The sequence below is a fragment of the Dromiciops gliroides genome, chromosome 5 (assembly GCF_019393635.1).
Source record: "Dromiciops gliroides isolate mDroGli1 chromosome 5, mDroGli1.pri, whole genome shotgun sequence".
In the NCBI taxonomy this organism is placed as follows: Eukaryota; Metazoa; Chordata; class Mammalia; order Microbiotheria; family Microbiotheriidae; genus Dromiciops; species Dromiciops gliroides.
Genome location: NC_057865.1, coordinates 191,116,602 through 191,133,520, shown reverse-complemented (window position 1 = coordinate 191,133,520; position 16,919 = coordinate 191,116,602). Strand labels below are relative to the sequence as shown.

At 48.4% G+C, this 16,919-nt stretch overlaps 1 protein-coding gene across 7 annotated transcripts; it reads left to right on the top strand.

The window, feature by feature from the left end:
- The first annotated feature begins 444 nt into the window (after positions 1–444).
- On the top strand, positions 445–16,601 carry IFFO1 (intermediate filament family orphan 1). Of its 7 annotated transcripts, none has more exons than XR_006353205.1 (10): positions 445–1,303; positions 6,617–6,677; positions 6,817–6,912; positions 7,400–7,540; positions 7,907–7,915; positions 8,156–8,187; positions 8,514–8,695; positions 8,844–8,964; positions 9,186–9,281; positions 14,624–14,754. XR_006353205.1 is itself a non-coding variant. In XM_043965686.1 (10 exons), the coding sequence occupies exons 1-10, from the start codon at positions 477–479 to the stop codon at positions 15,915–15,917; spliced, it is 1,737 nt and encodes a 578-aa protein (XP_043821621.1). In that variant the 5' UTR covers positions 445–476; the 3' UTR covers positions 15,918–16,601. The 7 variants fall into 7 exon arrangements, 6 of the variants coding, with proteins under 6 accessions (XP_043821621.1, XP_043821618.1, XP_043821620.1 ...); XM_043965686.1 differs by lacking the exon at positions 8,156–8,187 and adding an exon at positions 15,818–16,601 and having other exon boundaries at positions 7,910–7,915; positions 8,538–8,695; XM_043965683.1 differs by lacking the exon at positions 8,156–8,187 and adding an exon at positions 15,818–16,601 and having other exon boundaries at positions 7,910–7,915.
- Positions 16,602–16,919: the final 318 nt, after the last annotated feature.

The following is a 16,919-nucleotide window of genomic DNA, read 5'->3' as shown; positions in this document are numbered from 1 at the left end:
GTGGTGGGAGTGGCTGGGGGTTGATTGGAAACTTGACCTCCTCGAGTGGGGGACGGGAGGGGGGTGTAAAGGAGAGCCCCCTTGGGGACAGGGCGCAGCCCCGGAGCCCAGGTCTGCTCTTGCGTCTGAGGCTCTCTAGCTTTGCTCCTGGGCCTGGGCTTGCCCAGGGGCAGGAGTAGCTGTTGGGGGGGGGGGGGCGGCAGCGCAGGGTTAACGTGGATGGGCGCCAGGTAGCGGCGGTGCGAGGGAGCCCCAGCCAGCCTTGAAAGAAAGCTCACTTCCCACTAGCCTCAGGCAGTCTGCACTCTGGCCGGCCTCCGTCGGTCGGCCGGACGCTCTCTCGGGCCGCCCCGTGCTCCCTCGCATTGGCTCTCTCCGTGGTCCCGCCCCCGTCCTCTCTTTTCATTGGCTCCCTGTCCGGGCCGGGTCCCCGCCCCACGCCGGTCTCCATCTCGAAGCCGAGAAGCGGTGCGGCCATGAACCCGTTATTCGGCCCCAATCTTTTCCTCCTGCAGCAGGAACAGCAGGGCCTGCCCGGGCCCCTCGGGGGACCCTCGCTGGGGGGCGGAGACTACCTGGGCGGGGGTGGGGAGCTGTCTGCGGGCCCTGCGGCGGCGGCCGCTCCCCCGGGCATCCCCCCGTGGGAGCCGCTGGCGCTGGCCGGCCCGGGCCCGGCGCCCTCGCCGCCGCCCGCCGCCATGGCCCTCCGCAACGACCTGGGCTCCAACATAAATGTGCTGAAGACGCTCAACCTGCGCTTCCGCTGCTTCCTGGCCAAGGTGCACGAGCTGGAGCGGCGCAACCGGCTGCTGGAGAAACAGCTGCAGCAAGCTCTGGAGGACGGGCAGCAGGGCCGGCGGGGCCCGGCGCGCCGCGACCAGGCCGTGCAGACCGGCTTCATCAGCCCCATCCGGCCCCCGGGGCTGCCCCTCGGCTCCTGGCCCGCCTCGAGAGGCCTCGGCTCCCCGGCCCGCTCACCCGCGGGCCCGCTGGCGGCCACCGCGGCGGGCCTCTCGTCGTCGCCCGCCGGCGCGCTCGCCCAGGCTTCCGCCTCGTCCCACTCCTCGGCCACGTCCACCCCCTACTCCTCGTCTGCCCGCTTCATGCCCGGTACCATCTGGTCCTTCTCGCACGCCCGCAGGCTCGGGCCGGGACTGGAGCCCACCCTAGTGCAGGGGCCTGGCCTGTCGTGGGTGCACCCCGACGGTGTGGGGGTGCAGATCGACACCATCACCCCAGAGATCCGGGCCCTCTACAACGTGCTGGCCAAGGTGAAGCGGGAGCGGGACGAGTACAAGCGGAGGTGAGGCTTGGGGGGGGGGGGCAGGCCATCGGATGCACCCGGGGCACGGGGCTCCGCGGCATTGCCATTGAGGAGTCCGGAGAGAGGACCACCAGAGAGGGAGGGGTTCCAGCCAAAACAGTGTAAAAGTCTAGGGTGTGTGGGGGGGTGTCAAGAGAGATGTGGACCGGGGAGACTGTAGAAAAAGGCTGCCAACCCTCCCCACCCCCACCCCCAAGAGATTTTTCCAGAATCCAGAAGACTCGGGGATCAGCTCCGATTTTAAGGAGGCTGTACAGGGAAGAAAGTAATGTAAAGAGGGAAGTTATGTATGAGAAGTTCGATTTTTTTTTTTCTGTTGTGTCTTTACTTCCTCTCCCCTCTATGTTGCAGCATTTGGAGGGTTATGCTGAGATGTTAATAGGGTGTGACTAGGATGATGAGCCAGGGACATGTTTGTGTAGGGCTTTCTTTTTCACCCCTTTACTGGTCATAGGACCCAGCCCTGGCTATTCTCAAGAGCAACGTGGGGACAGGTATTTTGTGTTCAGGGAACAAAAGTAAATGGCATAAGAGATCTGTTTTATCTGAGACTATAAATGTAATCACTTGGGAAAGTTGAGGGAGGGGGGTGTATGAGGATAATCTTACAACCCCAATATTTCCCAAAGTGGGATCTGAGGATACTGGGACATCTGTCCCTGGGTTCCATGTGGTAGGTCTACAAGGCCAGGGGAAACTTTGGGCAAGGATCAACCAAGTGGGTTGAATAGGGATGATAGGGATTATAGGGAATATTTCTCCTGAAAGAACAGGGGATTGGTAATTGTTATTGGGAAAGTGGAGGGATAGAGAGACAGGCATGAGAAGGGGGCATCGAAGGGAGAGAAAGGGCCTAGTTAGAAAAAGTTGGTAAGACTCCATGTGGACACACCCTGTGAGCATAGAGAAGTGAGATCAGGGGTGGGAGTGTCAGTAGAGGGTCATGCAAGTTGGGAAGATGCCTACTAGAGCCCCATAGCCTAATTCTCTCAAAGGAATGAAACAAAAACCAAGCGTCTGGGGCTCTAGGAACCCATCAGGGGAGTAGAAACATATACTTGGGTGGATTCCTTAAGGCAGTGTGTATCTGAGAAGCGATGGTAGTTTCAGCATTAAATAGCACAGGGAGTAAAGAGATATCGGGTTGGGGAAACTTTGTTACTGCAGATTTCCACGGTGTTTTTAGCACTGATTTTTAGCGCAGCAGGTCTAGAACTGCCACTATGTTGTTATTGTTGTTGTGCTTTAAAGTTTACAAAATGCTCTGGAAATTAGAGCATTTCTGTATGACAGGGATTGGTGATAATTGGTGAAGTGATAGGTATGAATATGGCTGAATGTGTTAATGAATTTTGATTTAGGATGTGTTTAACCTGAAGAAGAGCTAAGTAATAAATAGGATTTTCAGTTGGCCTGGAAGAGATCAGTTTTTTCATTGAAACCTCTTCTGCTCCTCCCTGCCCCCTTACAGATCTAGTTCTGACCTTCTGGCTTCCTATAGGGGAGGCCAACATAGGGGAAAACCTATGCTGAATAAATGTCCTTAGGAATTTAGTCACTTTGAGATCTTAGTAAAATATTGTTTAAGGCTATTTTGACCTTGTGCTTGTAGAGGTTTATATAATTGCAGTAAGTTATGGAAGGGGAGCAAGTTTTTGGATGGGCCCAACCAGAACCACAGGGACAATTGGTGTTCTCTGAAAATGTGTGTGGGTTTTTTTTGTTTTTTTAGTCTAGAATGATTTGCCCTTGATCCAGCTGTCTAAGGCAGCAGGGTTATTATCCCTTGGGGATAGCTTTGCTCATAACACTGCAGTACCCTGATGTGGCAGGGAGGTTTTTGTAGCCAGCATTGTTGGGTATTTGACGTACATTCTTTCCTCCTAAATCCTCTGTCCTTTTCTTGTCCTCTTTTTAAAAACCCTTAGGATGTCACTCTAATCCAGCCATTGAGGCTGAAGTCTGGGAGGCAGAGGATGAATACATGTTGAATTACTAATTGAGGCTGCCTAGGCTCTTTTTTCAGCTTTAGACTTGTGTGACCTGAGAAGGGGCTCTTCCTTTCTTAAAGCCTATGTATTTTTTTTTCCATTATAAAATGGAGAAAATAATCCCTGTTCTCTTTTCAGCTCAGGGATCAGTAAAGCCCTCTTCTAACCGTGCTTTACACATATCTTCTTAGAAGACAGGTGTTTAGAGGGAAATAGAAACTAACCCAGAGCCTAATTCTAAAGCTCTCCAAAGGAACCCACATTGTAAATGAGACCAGGGTACAATGACATTCTTTTGTAACCAGGGTGGTGCAGGCACTTAAAGCTGCCTCTTGAGGAACAGCTGACTGAACTCCTGATGCTGTGTCACCACGAATAAGTCACTTAACCCCCTCTGAGTATCAGTTTCCTTATCTATTAATAAGGTATCAATAATACCAATAGTGCCTTCTTCACAGAATTGTAAAGGACTTTGCAAACCTTAAAGTTACTCTACAAATGTAAGCTGCTTTTTTGATGATTAGCCTCAGACATCTCCAAAAGCCGCTTCTACCACTGTTTGCTTAGGGTGGGGAGCAATGTTATAAGGTAGCAGTAATAATAGCAGTTTAAGGTTTGCAGTGTACTTGAAGGATATTCTCTCCTTAGATATATATCAGTCAGTTCTGTGAACCAGCTACTAGTATTATCCCCATTTTACAGATAAAGAAATAGAGGCCCAGAGACATTGAATGGCTTGCCCAGTGCTACAACTAGTCAGGAGTCCAAGGTGGGATTTGGATCCTGGTCTTCTGATGCTAAGTCTAGCACTCAGTAGGCCTCTTTACTTCTCTAAGAGTAAAGGGATTAGACTTATTCTGTGGGGATGCTCCAGACCTAAGACCAATGGGTAGAAATTATAGGGACACAAATATGGGCACACATGAAGCAGAACTTTCTAATAATGTCCTCCTTATTACAGAAAATGTTCATCTCTGTCTAGATTGTTGTAGAGGGGATTCCTGCAGGGGTTGGAAGCTTGGACTGAATGTCCAAGGCCCGTTCCAGCTCCAAGAATCTGATTCTGTTTCAGTAACTATGATCATGGGACACACCCAATGTGTACCCGCCTTAATGAATTCTTCAATTGAGCAAATAGCGCTTAGTCAGATTCCAGGGTATGTGTGTGCTTTGCCATTTTAAGGATTTCTCCTAATTCTCTAATTAGGTTCTTCCTGATTTTTAGAATTCATACCAAACCAATGCATTCTATTCTCCTGGATTCATCTTGCTCAAAATCTCTTGTTAATCTTTGCCTTCCCCCATTCCAAGGCAAATCTACTTCTGTCCCTTGATAAAAGAAACTCAGCAACAGCACTTTACCAGCCATGACAAGTAGCCTGAGTGGCATAGTATGGGAAACCTAAGTGAGCAAGAATTTGAGGCATAGAAGGCACCTGAAGAGGGCTTGCTTGGAAAGGAGGGCAGTGAGCTGGTGCTGTGTAGTGAGCCAGCAGTGATGACAGCAGCGGTTGGCCACTGGACTGCCTCCTCCCTGGTCTAGCTTGGGTGAGTGTGTTGGGGTGGCTATGGGGCGCAGTCGAGCTGATGTGGAAGAGTTATTATTAGGAACACTGCAATGCAGATGGAGAGAGGAATCCAGCAGAGTAAGGAGAGAATGGGCCAGATGAGGGAGGACAGTAAAGAGAAGAATGACTAAAATGAGAAAAGAGAAGGAATAGAGAGGAGACAGAGATTTAATCCTTGAGCTTTCTCTCCTTGGGAATAACCACCAACTTAAAGTCCGTCTCTGTATCTTACTCTTTCTGTTTTGGGAGGGATTCCTTCTTTCTTCCAGAATATACTGTGAAGTGATGGGCTAATATATAGATGGAGGGTAGGGAGCTTGGGGAGGGGATTGTGTTTAAGAGAAATCTACCATCTCAGCCCAACTGGAGGTGTAACATTTGAGACAATTTAATAAAATTGTTCCCTGAGCCCTAATACCCATCCTGTGATCCTATGGATAATTCTCCAGTAGTCAACAGGCATCTATTAAGTGCTTACATATCATGGACTTGAGGTGTTTGAAAAACTAGCTCTAAGAGATGTGATATAGCTGGTTCTAGGGCTAGGAGCAGTTTGAAGCCTTGCTTGTTATTGCATTGATTCTAGGTGGTGTCATGGAGTCAGAAGATGACTGCTTCAAATTCCTCCCTCTCCTGACACTGTCTGTAGGACCCTAGACAGGACAGCCTCTCTGAGCTTCCGTTTTCTCATCTGTTACAAAAGGATAATTCTACCTTTACTTCACTGTCTTAGGGGAGGATCAGGTGAGAGGCCCTTGCCTCTTTCCTGAGGGTCCACACCCAAGCATTTTGCAGACCTACAGATGTGAGCTGGAGCCCCATGCATCTCTTAAAGATGCTTCTGCGATTCTCCTCCCATCTCAATCAGTAGCCTTAGCCTGACGGGCTGCATTTCTAATTTTGAGCTCTTTCCTTGGGAATGATAGATATGCTCTTCTTTCCCTTTGGCCTTCACTCACCCGAGGTGCCCCAGACCCCTTTATCCACTGCTTTGTGGCCCTCGGGTCAGCCCTGCTAGCCCCCCCCTTCCCCCAACTCACTCAGAGCTAGATGAGGGTGGGAAGAACCTGCAGCTTAGGGGTTTGCCTTCCGAGGACCATCTGCATTTGCTTTTGACCAACTCTGCTGATGCGGTATGTGTCCTGCAGATGCTTTTACAGGGTTAAATGGCCCCGCAGGAGGCAGGGGAGCAGGCTAGAGGAGCTCTGTTCTGGTGCAGGCAGGAGGCGGGAGACCGGATCTGTGCAACTGAAGGTGGGAGACTGCGCTGGGTGGACCTGGTGCCTGGTGTGGGCAGGAGGTGGGAGATAGGTCAGCCTCACCCGGGTGAGAGCAAGCGGGGCTAGTGTCTGGCCCGTGGCCAGAATGTGACAGGAAGGCAGTTGGTGAGTTTGTCAATTGCCAGGAGCTACAGGAGCCTCGCCTAGTCTGTGGCTGCAGCTGTTCAGAACAGCTCCATTCAACTCAACATGTATTAAGTACCTACTGTGTGCAAGGCCCGAGGAATGCAAAGACAAAAATGAAACAGTTCCTTACCAGGAGCTCAGATTCAATTGGATTTCCAGCCCAGAACCCCTCCTCATTTAGGTGGTCAGACCTAGCCGGCCCTACCTACTCTATTGGATTTTAGAAGCTCTTGTTGGCTCAGGAAGTACTGGGTCTGGAGGAGGGGGAGAAAAGAAGCATATTGAAAGCAGGAGGATTTTGTACCGATGTCCTTTCCATTCTTTCAGGTGGGAAGAGGAGTATACAGTTCGGGTCCAGCTGCAAGAGCGGGTGAATGAGCTTCAGGAGGTGAGGGCCACCACACCTCTGCCTATCTTCCCAACCTGACCCTGGGGGCGAGCTTCCCCAACATCTTTGCTTGACTGTGTCCCTCTCTTACCATCCTCTGGCTGTGTTGCTAATGCCAGGGCATATTTTCTGACCACAGGAGGCCCAAGAAGCAGATGCCTGCCAGGAAGAACTGGCAATGAAGGTGGAGCAACTCAAAGCTGAGCTGGTGGTCTTCAAGGGACTCATGAGCAATGTAAGTCCAGCCACTCCCATCTCCTGCCTGCTTGGGAAATTAGTCCTTTCCTTCTCTGTGACTTCTTCTTCTTCTTTTTTTAATTTTTGGCAGAGCAGTGAGGGTTAAGTGACTTACTTGCCCAGGGTCACACAGCTAGTAAGTGTCAAATGTCTGAGGCTGGATTTGTACTCAGGTCCTCCTGAATCCAGGACCGGTGCTTTATCCACTGTCCCCTCTGTGACTTCTTATATCCCTTCTCTTTTCCTGACCCCAGTCAAACGGTTTCCATAATATGGGAATGTCTTAGCAAGATCCTGTCTCTGCCATATGTGTCCTGGTTCTGTCCGTCTTCTCCCTCTAGGATAAGAAGGGTATAATTGAAGGGGAGGGCTCTGTGCTTATGTGCAGAGGGCCCTGCACATCATGGCTGTTGCTTGTGTTGGTTGTCCCAAGGATGGTTAGGGTGGCACTCCTCACTCTTCTCTCTGTTCTCTCTCTGGCACAGAACCTGACTGAACTGGACACAAAGATTCAGGAGAAAGCCATGAAAGTGGATATGGACATCTGCCGCCGCATAGACATTACCGCCAAACTGTGTGATGTGGCCCAGCAGCGCAACTGTGAGGACATGATCAAGATGTTCCAGGTAAGAGGACCTTATTGTCCTTCTAGACTCCTTCAGGGACAAGGAGGCCCTGGGCCCCAGGCTTTTCCCGAGCTCCACATCTCCCCCACGTCCTGAGTCGGTCATAGGAGGGTTGGGACAGACGGAGACATTGTCATTGTCGCCTGGAGCTTAGGCCCTTGCCTCTTCCCTGAGGGTCCATACCCAAAGAACTGGGGAACATAAGGTGCTTCTAAATCTGGGGGGTGGGGCAAGGAGCAGCCTCGGAAAGGAGGTTTGTGAAGCTCTCACTAACACCATCTCTCCCTTTCCCTCTCTCTCTCTTTACCCTCTGTCTGCTTCTCTTTTCTTGCCTTTCATATGCCTCCTCTCTTGCTTCCCCCACAGAAGAAGCTGGTTAGTTTCAATCTCCTGCAAGCTCATTAATGCTTCTGCCCCGTTTCTAAACTAGCCAAGAGGTTTGGCTATCAATTTTGACCCACTTGGCTTTTCAATGCAATTTTTTTCTCTTTCTCTACTCCCTCCCCTCCCTTCCCCCTCGTCCATTCTCCTTTACTTTCTCTCTTCCTCTTTTCCTTTCTTTGTGTCTCTTTTTGTCCCTTCTCTCCCTGGTTCTGGATCTGGGTGTAATTAAAGGACTCCTGTGTAGAAAATTCATCCTCATCATTGTAATTATTAGTTCTGTCATTGTGTTTAGGATTTTTTTAAATCACTTTTTAGCTACTTCACATCTTTACATGGTCATAATCAGCCCACATCCCTTGTCTCTCTTTTCCCTTCCTCTGCCTCTTCTTTCCCTGCCTATCTTGATCCTTGATCCCATCCTTTCCTTTGTTTCTGTCTTTTTGTAACTTTCCATGTTTCCGTGCCTGTCTTTATAACTCTCTGTCTTTGTCTCTGCCCCAACCTTTCCTGCTGGTTTGTCTTTCCTTCCTTCCCCCATCCTTTCCTGCCCCTGCCCTTTCTCCTCACGCACCCGGCCTCGTCTCTGTAGTCTCTGCACTTGTCTCCCATTAAGGTCCCATCCATGGGGGGGCGGAAGCGGGATCGAAAGCCTGTCATCGAGGAGGACACCTCCATGTCTGAGAGTGATGGGCCCCACCAACCTGATGGGGATGAGGATGAGAGCACAGCCCTCAGCATCAATGAGGAGATGCAGCGTATGCTCAACCAGCTGTGAGTCTCATAGGCCCCAGCCCTCAGCACCCTGTGCAGCAAGGTCCCCCACTCTTCCTAGAGAGGCTGGAGCTTCCCCAACAGTGTTCTCCTGGAAGAGCCCACCCGGCCATCCATGTTTACTGACATTCAACTTCCCTGTCTCCAGGCGGGAGTATGATTTTGAGGATGACTGTGACAGCCTGGCTTGGGAGGAGACTGAGGAGACGTTGCTGCTCTGGGAGGATTTCTCAGGCTATGCCCTGGCTGCCGCAGAGGCCCAGGGAGAGGTAAAGCTCCCCTGTCTTCTCCTGCCCTGCCTTTGCTCAGTGTCCTTTGTGGGCATTCTTTATCTGCTCTTCTGCTGCTCTTTGTTTTTTCTGCTAGCTTTTTTTTTTTAAATGTTTTTCTCTTTTTCCCCTTTGCCTTGTTCATATTGAATGGTCACCCTCCCATTGGTCTCTATCTCTCTGTTGCTGCTACTGCTCCTTTGTTTCCCTGTGGTTCCCAGCAACAGGAAGACAGCCTGGAGAAAGTGATTAAGGACACAGAATCTCTGTTCAAAACCCGGGAGAAGGAATACCAGGAGACCATCGACCAGATAGAGGTGAGGATGTGGCATGCACCTGGGTGAGCTGATAGTCTAAGGAGTATGTCACCTAGGAATTGTTAGTGGCTGGCTCCAGACGTCCTTGTTCCCCGGCCCAAGCGATGGTATGGGTAACCCTTTCCCTCTGCCGAGGGAATACACCCTTGCCATGACTTCCCATGGACTAGAAACTTGACATCTGTCACCATTCTTCCGGAGAGTTTCTTCTGTGCACTTAGCTAATGAAGGAATGAAGGGGTGTTTATTAAGCACTTACTCTGTGCTAAGGAGTTTGCTAACTCAGCAGCTGGGGATACACATAAAAGGCAAAGATGGTACCTGCCCAAAAGCTTGAATAGGAGACACTAATATGGGGGCATGATGGGCAGGAAAGGATCTGTTGGTTTGGAAAGTTAACAGGAGGGTGAGTAGAGCCGCTGCCATTGGGCTGTGTACGCCCTTTCCGGGAGCAAGGACAGAATTGATTTGATTATGGTTCCACAACTGGAATAAGACAAGTGGTGGAGGGGAAGCACAGAAGACATGGCTGGAGCTCACACTTAGGTGTACTGGGCAGCTGAGGTGGCCGCCACACCAGACATCAGGCACCAGGGTAGGAACACCATTCAGGCTTGACATCGGTCCAGTCCGGAGAATGAAGTAGAGCTCAACTACAGTCTAGGCCTACACATGGCCTGGTAACCGAGGCCATGGTGTCAGTCTTCAGCCAGACTGCACTCAGACTGTTTGGGCCCTTGCAGTTTTATAGAATCCACCAGAGTTTGTATTGGGGATGCTTTGGTTGAGGGAGGACATGCCTCTTGCTCTGACGCGAGGGAGCAGCCTCCTCCCCACCTATTCCCTTTCCTCCTAACTGCCACAGAACCCACAGTTTGTTTCCTGGCTTCTTGTTCTGTGATGAAGATTGAGCCCCAAAAAGCTCTCCCAGGGTTGCAAAGATGGAAACTGTGTTCCCTGCTGCTTCCTTTTAATACCTTTAGTGCCTCTGTCAGGGTGGAGGCTCGCTCGTCTCTGCCCACAGCCTTGGGGAGTCTGCATAGGTCAGACCTATATATGGGCTGGGACAATGGTTTTTGTGTCTCCCAAGAATATAGGGAAGTGCTGGGCAAAATCCCTTCTGGTTGCTCTTATGTGGATATGGATGTCTTATGTCCTAAGGATGTGGCCAGTGTCTCACAACTCCTATTTATTCCTGCATTTTCCCTTTTCTGCATTTTGACAATAAAATCAAAAGAACTGTTGAGGCTGGAGATGGGCGGCTGTGTTGCGTTGGAGTCAGTTGAAGGTCCTGAGTATATTTAGTTTAGAGAAGAGAAGACTTTGGGGACATGGCTGTGATCTTCAATATTTGAATCTTTCTTATTGGATGTCCTGTCCTGTAGGCACCCCCAAAGCTGCACGGCCTCATTCTCTCTCTTTCTCTCCCATATCCCCTTTTCTTAGGAATTTTTCTGCTTCTATTAGGGAAACAGTATTTTTTTTTATCACACAGCTTAACAGCTTCATAGTCAACTCTTCTCTCTCCTTTCCATATGTTTAGTCTGATGCCAAATCACATACCTTGTACCAAGCATTCTACCTTCACAACGGTTCTTGAGTCTGTCTCTTTCTTTCGCCTCACATAGCCAACACCTGGGTGTGGGCCCTCCTCCCTTCTTGCCTGGACTTGCTTGAGCCTCGTAATTGTTTTCCATTCCTCAAGTCTCTCACTTTTTTAAGCTACCAGAGAGATGATGTGATCATGTCCAACTCTAGCAGCTTCCAGCTCTCTCTGCGTTAAAATACAGACTCCTATGTTTGACATTTAAAGTCCTTCACAGCAGGGCAGCTAGGTGGCGCAGTAGATAAAGCAGTGGCCCTAGATTCAGGAGAACCTGAGTTCAAATTTAACCTCAGACACTTGACATATACTAGCTGTATGACCCTGGGCAAGTCACTTAACTCTCATTGCCTTTCGTACTCCCCTCCCCCCCAAAAAGTCCTTTACAACCTGGTTTTAGGCTGCCTTTTCAAACTGTTATATCCAGTCCAGCCAAATTGCCTGTCTTGCTGTTCCTCAAGCACAACACGCCTGGATTGTACTTCCTGAGCCTCATCTCAGACTCTTAGAATCCCTAGTTTCTTTTGAGGCTCAGCTCAAATACCACCTTCTACATATGTATGACCCCTTTCCTGATCTCCCTCCTCCCCTGAGCTGCACCTGCCGCTCATCTGTATACATTCATCTGTAGATCTCGTCTCTCCTGGTAGAATTAGCTTCTTGCAGCCATGGTACCTAGCACTTTCTTGACCCATAGATTCTTTTTTTTTTTTTTCCAGGGCAATTGGGGTTAAGTGACTTGCCCAGGGTCACACAGCTAGTAAGTGTTAAGTGTCTGAGGTCGGATTTGAGCTCAGGTCCTCCTGAATCCAGGACCGGTGCTCTATCCACTGTGCCACCTAGCTGCCCCCTCGACCCATAGATTCTTAATAAAAATGGGTTAATTGAGTGACTGGTTCGAAGCCTTGTGATATGGAAGGGTTAGATTTACTACTGAGTAGCGCCATAGGTCAGAATCGGGAACTCTTGAATGCAGGTGGCAAGGAGGTGGCTCGTTCACTGTGAGGAAGAAATAGCGCCATGTTGAGAGCTGCTTCAAAGCACAGTGAGCTGCTGCTCACGGTGTTGGGCTGCTCATTGGAAGGTCTTGAAGTAAAGGTTTTAGGAATGTCATTGAGGCCATCTGTGTTCAGGTAGGAGCCAGACCTCTCAAGTGCCTTCCAATCGTAATATTCTGTGATACAGAAAGGTGAGGAAGCCTAAATTCCAGTCACTTTTCACTCAAGCCAATGCTCCTTAGTAAATGAAGATGAGAATCTCAGTGATTAAGGTGAGCTGCTGAGTGTTGGCAGATCAGGGTTTGGCTTGTTCACCTCTTAATAAAATGTTCACCTCTCTTTAATGACAAGGTCTATTTCATTTTTGTCTTTAAGCTCTTAGGCACATAATAAATGCTCAACGATTGATTCCCATTCCTACTTAAGAATATAGACTTGTTTTTTGGGTGGGGCAGTGACTTGCCCAGGGTCACACAGCTAGTAACTGTCAAGTGTCTGAGGCCAGATTTGAACTCAGGTCCTCCTGAATCCTTGGCTCGTGCTTTATTCACTATGCCACTTAGCTGTCCCCAGAATATAGACTTTCAAGAGGAAAACTTAATTCACCATTTATAATAAAAAATGTCTTCTCGGGGTGGCTAGGTGGCACAGTGGATAGAGCACCGGCCCTGGAGTCAGGAGTACCTGAGTTCAAATCCAGCCACAGACACTTAACACTTACTAGCTGTGTGACCCTGGGCAAGTCACTTACCCCAATTGCCTCACTTAAAAAAAAAATGTCTTCTCTGTCATTCTGTGGGGTTACTGGAGAAAGCCAAAGTTTAGATAAACTCCATGCCATTAGTGGAGTTAACTTTTTGGTCTGGACCTATGATTTCATTGACCTATGAAATTGCTTCCACCATTGCAGACAGGCACCTGTTTTACAAGTTATAGTCTTAGAGAATTGCTTGGAACTCTGAGAGCTTAAGTGAGTTACCTGCCTCATCTGACTAAACCTGAAAGCCTCCCGGCCATACCTGCCAGGTGGGCACTCAGAATTTATAATTTGTCTAAGCTGTCTAGGCTGCCTTGTTTTCTGTCTTGACCCCTTTGTTCTCTGTCCCAGTTTCCCATTCCCTTCATTCCCAGTTTGGAGACCTGGAAACCAACCATGAATAATCTAGTTTGCTCCTGCTCTCAGCCCCCATCCTTTCAACTCAGTCAAGAGAATTATATCCTGGCCTCTTTGTTCCCCTTTCTGCTTTAGCCTTAGTTCTTTGTTTTAGGCCTGGGAGATGGGGCATCATGCTAGATCTGTCTTTCTAACCAACTTTTTTTTTTTTTTTTGGTAAGGCAGTTGGGATTAAGTGACTTGCCCAAGGTCACACAGCTAATAAGTATTAAGTGTCTGAGGTCAGATTTGAACTCAGGTCCTCCTGAATCCAGGGCTGGTGCTCTATCCACTGTACCACCTAGCTGCCCCTCTTATCTTTTTTTTTTTTTTTTTTGGTGTCTAACCAACTTTTTTTTTTTACATATAAGGTATTTTATTTTTTCCGTTACATTTAAAGATAGTTCTCAACTTTTATTTATACAAGCTTTACAATTTCAGATTTTTCTCCCTCCCTCCCCTCCCTCCCCCCTCCCCTAGACAGCAGGTAATCTGATATAGGTTATATCTATATATCTATATATCATATCCATATCCATATAGATAGATATATATACACACACATATATATACACATAATAACATTAATCCTATGTCTGCATTAATTCTGTTACAAGAGAAAAAATCAGAGCAGTGATGCAAAACCTCAAAATAGAAAAAAAAAAACATCAGCACCCAAAACAAAAGAAATAGTATGGTTCATTCAGCATCTCTACTCCACAGTTCTTTTTGTTTCCCCCTGGATTTGGAGATCCTCTTCTATCATGAGTTCCCTGGAACTCTTCTGTACCATTGCATTGGTGAGAAGAATATAGTCCATCACAGTAGGTCAACACTCAATGTCTAACCAACTTTTAAAGGCACCTCAAAAAGCTTTTTCTTCTGGGAAATTTAACGAGAGAGAGAGAGAGAGAGAGAGAGAGAGAGAAGCAGCAGTAAGAATGTTCCTCCAGGGGCAGCTAGATGGTGCAGTGGATAGGTGGATAGAGCACCAACCCTGGAGTCAGGAGTACCTGAGTTCAAATCCGGCCTCAGACACTCAACACTTACTAGATGCATGACCCTGGGCAAGTCACTTAACCCCAATTGCCTCACTAAAAAAAAAAAATGTTCCTCCTAAGCCATGCTGACAAAGATTTCATCTCTCTGCACCTTTAGCTTTGCAGATAATTTATAGAAGTCATCAAAGTAATTTTGTTCATACCTTTCAACCCAAATCACTCCTGCCCTCATCTGTCCTTCCAAATACCCCCATCTCTTTCTTGACTCTCATTATCACATTAATAGAACATAAGCCTACAGCAGATACTTAGCATTCCTCCACGAGTCTAGGTTCCTATGAAAACCAGAGAAAAAAAGGAATAGTATAGTCAATATTTTTTAGACTCTCCCTGGTTTATTTAAGTCCTTGAGCACGTGGCTGCTTAGTTCACCCCTCCCCCCCCAGTCCCCAGACAGCTGCCCCTGAAAGCCCATATTTGTCCATCCTGGCCTCTTCAAATATAAATTCCCCCCAGGATAGGAACAGGTGCCACAGCATCCCTTTGGCACGTAAAAACTGACTCTTACTGCCCTATTCCCTTTACAGCTAGAACTGGCTACAGCCAAGAATGACATGAATCGACACCTGCATGAATACATGGAGATGTGCAGTATGAAGCGGGGTCTGGATGTGCAGATGGAAACCTGCCGCCGGCTCATCACCCAGTCTGGAGATCGGTAAGGAGGACTTTGGAGGACTCAGAGAAGGACCTGAGTCCAAGACAAGGCCACATGGCTTTGAAGCCCAGTTGACTATTTCTGTAGAGGTCTGCCTGCTTCTGTTTATTGGGGCAGACTGTACACACATCTGCTTAGACAGTGGAATGAAATATAACAAGCTGTCCAGTGCTAATCTCAGGACCCCCTTGATCTGGCCTCACTTGTGGTCCTATCCCTGGCCTAGCCACTTGTCCTAAATCGCCAGGTGTAGTTGTAAAGGTTGCAGAGGATGGGAGGATAAGTGCAGGTGGGGAGGAGGGACAGGACATACTCTTATACCTGGCTCAAGCCAGTTGCTGACTGAGCCTGTTGCTCAGTCTTTATTTCCAGTTCCCGTGGAGGGTTTTTTTACCCTTCAGTGTCACTTATAATGGGACTGTTTTGGGATAGGAAAAAGGGCTTGGGGGGGATGGTGGAGGTAAATTAACTACACCACCCTTTTTTGTGTATCCTGACCACTCTTGACATAAAGTGATTTTAGGGAATAGAAAACCTAGGTTCTGGCCCTGCCTCAGTAATCCTGGCTGTGACTCAGAGAGCAGTTAACCTCTCTCTCAGTGCCTCAGGCAATTCTTTAAGACTAAATTTCAGAACAATTGCTGGATCTGCATTGATCTTGGGCATTTTCTCATATACAGTTCCCTGGTCCAATGAAATCCTAGGGCTAAATGTTTACTAGGCAGTACCCCCTCCCCTGGCCAGAACCCACAACGCTATTTCTATGGAGAAACGAGGCTTCAGTCTGAATAAGTTTGTGCTTCTTGTCTACATGAGGTCTGCTTCCTCCTAGAAAGGTAGGGCAGGGGACAGCTAGGTGGTGCAGTGGATAAAGCACCAGCCCTGGATTCAGGAGGACCTGAGTTCAAATCCGACCTCAGACACTTGACACTTACTACCCTGTGTGATGCTGGGCAAGTCACTTAACCCTCATTGCCCTGAAAAAAAGAAAAACAAAGGAAGAATGAGGCAGACCATTTCATGCAATTTTCCTTGTCACAAAGTGATAACTCTTTTCTTTCAGAAAGTCTCCTGCGTTCTCTACAGTCCAACCTAATGAACCGCCACCGAGTGAGACGGATGACTCTGATCGCGATCTCTCATCTGATAGCTCCATGAGATAGGGAATTCGCCTCCATCCTAGGTCCTCCTTGATACCTCCCCCTACCAGGGAAATGACATGCACTGGCAATGGGGGAAAGCAGATGTCACCTATACCTTCAGTTTGGGGTAAAGGAGGTGATTCCTTAGCCCCTCCTCCTGCGGGAGGGCTGGGATGTTAGGGAATAAGAACACTTGTACCATTGCACCAAACCAACCCAGTCCTAGGGTGCTGGGGAGCACTGCTCCCTCACTTCTTCATTGCCCCCAGCTTTCTGTGGTGGGTTCTGGTCTCACATCAGACTCTCCACAAAGAGTGGGGTATTTCTGAATCTTCAGTAATAGGTGCCCACTGCTGCCTCATATTGAGAAGTATTAACAAGACTCAGCTAGTGTGGTTCCTTACAGCTTCCATCATTCTGTGAAACAGATTCCCCACTGCTGCTGCCTAGAGTCAGATGACCGTACCTTGACCCCATACTGGTGCTAACTGGCCCATGTACTGGTGTAAACTGGACCAAGCCAAAAGTCTCAGGGCCAGTGAAATATGCTTAGTATGGAGGGAAGCAGGGCTAAAGATTGGGGACTCTGCCATTCCCCATGTCTACTACAGGTTCTGTTGCTGGTTGCAGCGTGCATAATTAATGTGTGGGTGTGTTTTCTTCTCCCATAGAGGTACCATGTATTAAAAGGGCCTTGATACCCCACCTTTGAGGGTCATTTCTTTCAGACTGGGAGAGGTTATACCCAACATTTTAGAGAGAATGAGATTATCATACATACTACATTTTTAGTCACAGGACGTGGGTAGCACTGAACAAGTCTCTCAGCCTTTCAAGTGAAGGGGATTGAATGAACTCACCTTGCAATCCTAAATTTTGGTCTTATGAAATCTGCTTTCATGGAGGTTTGGGGTGATATTGGAGTAGTTGAGTTAGAGGTTGTTTATGCTCTCTCTTTGCTTTACTGCTTTCTCTTCACTGGCCAATTTAAATGTGTGGTTGTGGTCATTGATTCAGGTGACT

Coding starts and splice junctions, on each gene's coding strand:
- IFFO1 (XM_043965682.1), top strand. CDS start 477: ATGAACCCGTTATTCGGCCCCAATCTTTTCCTCCTGCAGCAGGAACAG. Junction 6,678..6,816: donor GGGTGAATGAGCTTCAGGAG/GTGAGGGCCACC, acceptor TTCTGACCACAG/GAGGCCCAAGAAGCAGATGC. Junction 6,913..7,399: donor TCAAGGGACTCATGAGCAAT/GTAAGTCCAGCC, acceptor TCTCTGGCACAG/AACCTGACTGAACTGGACAC.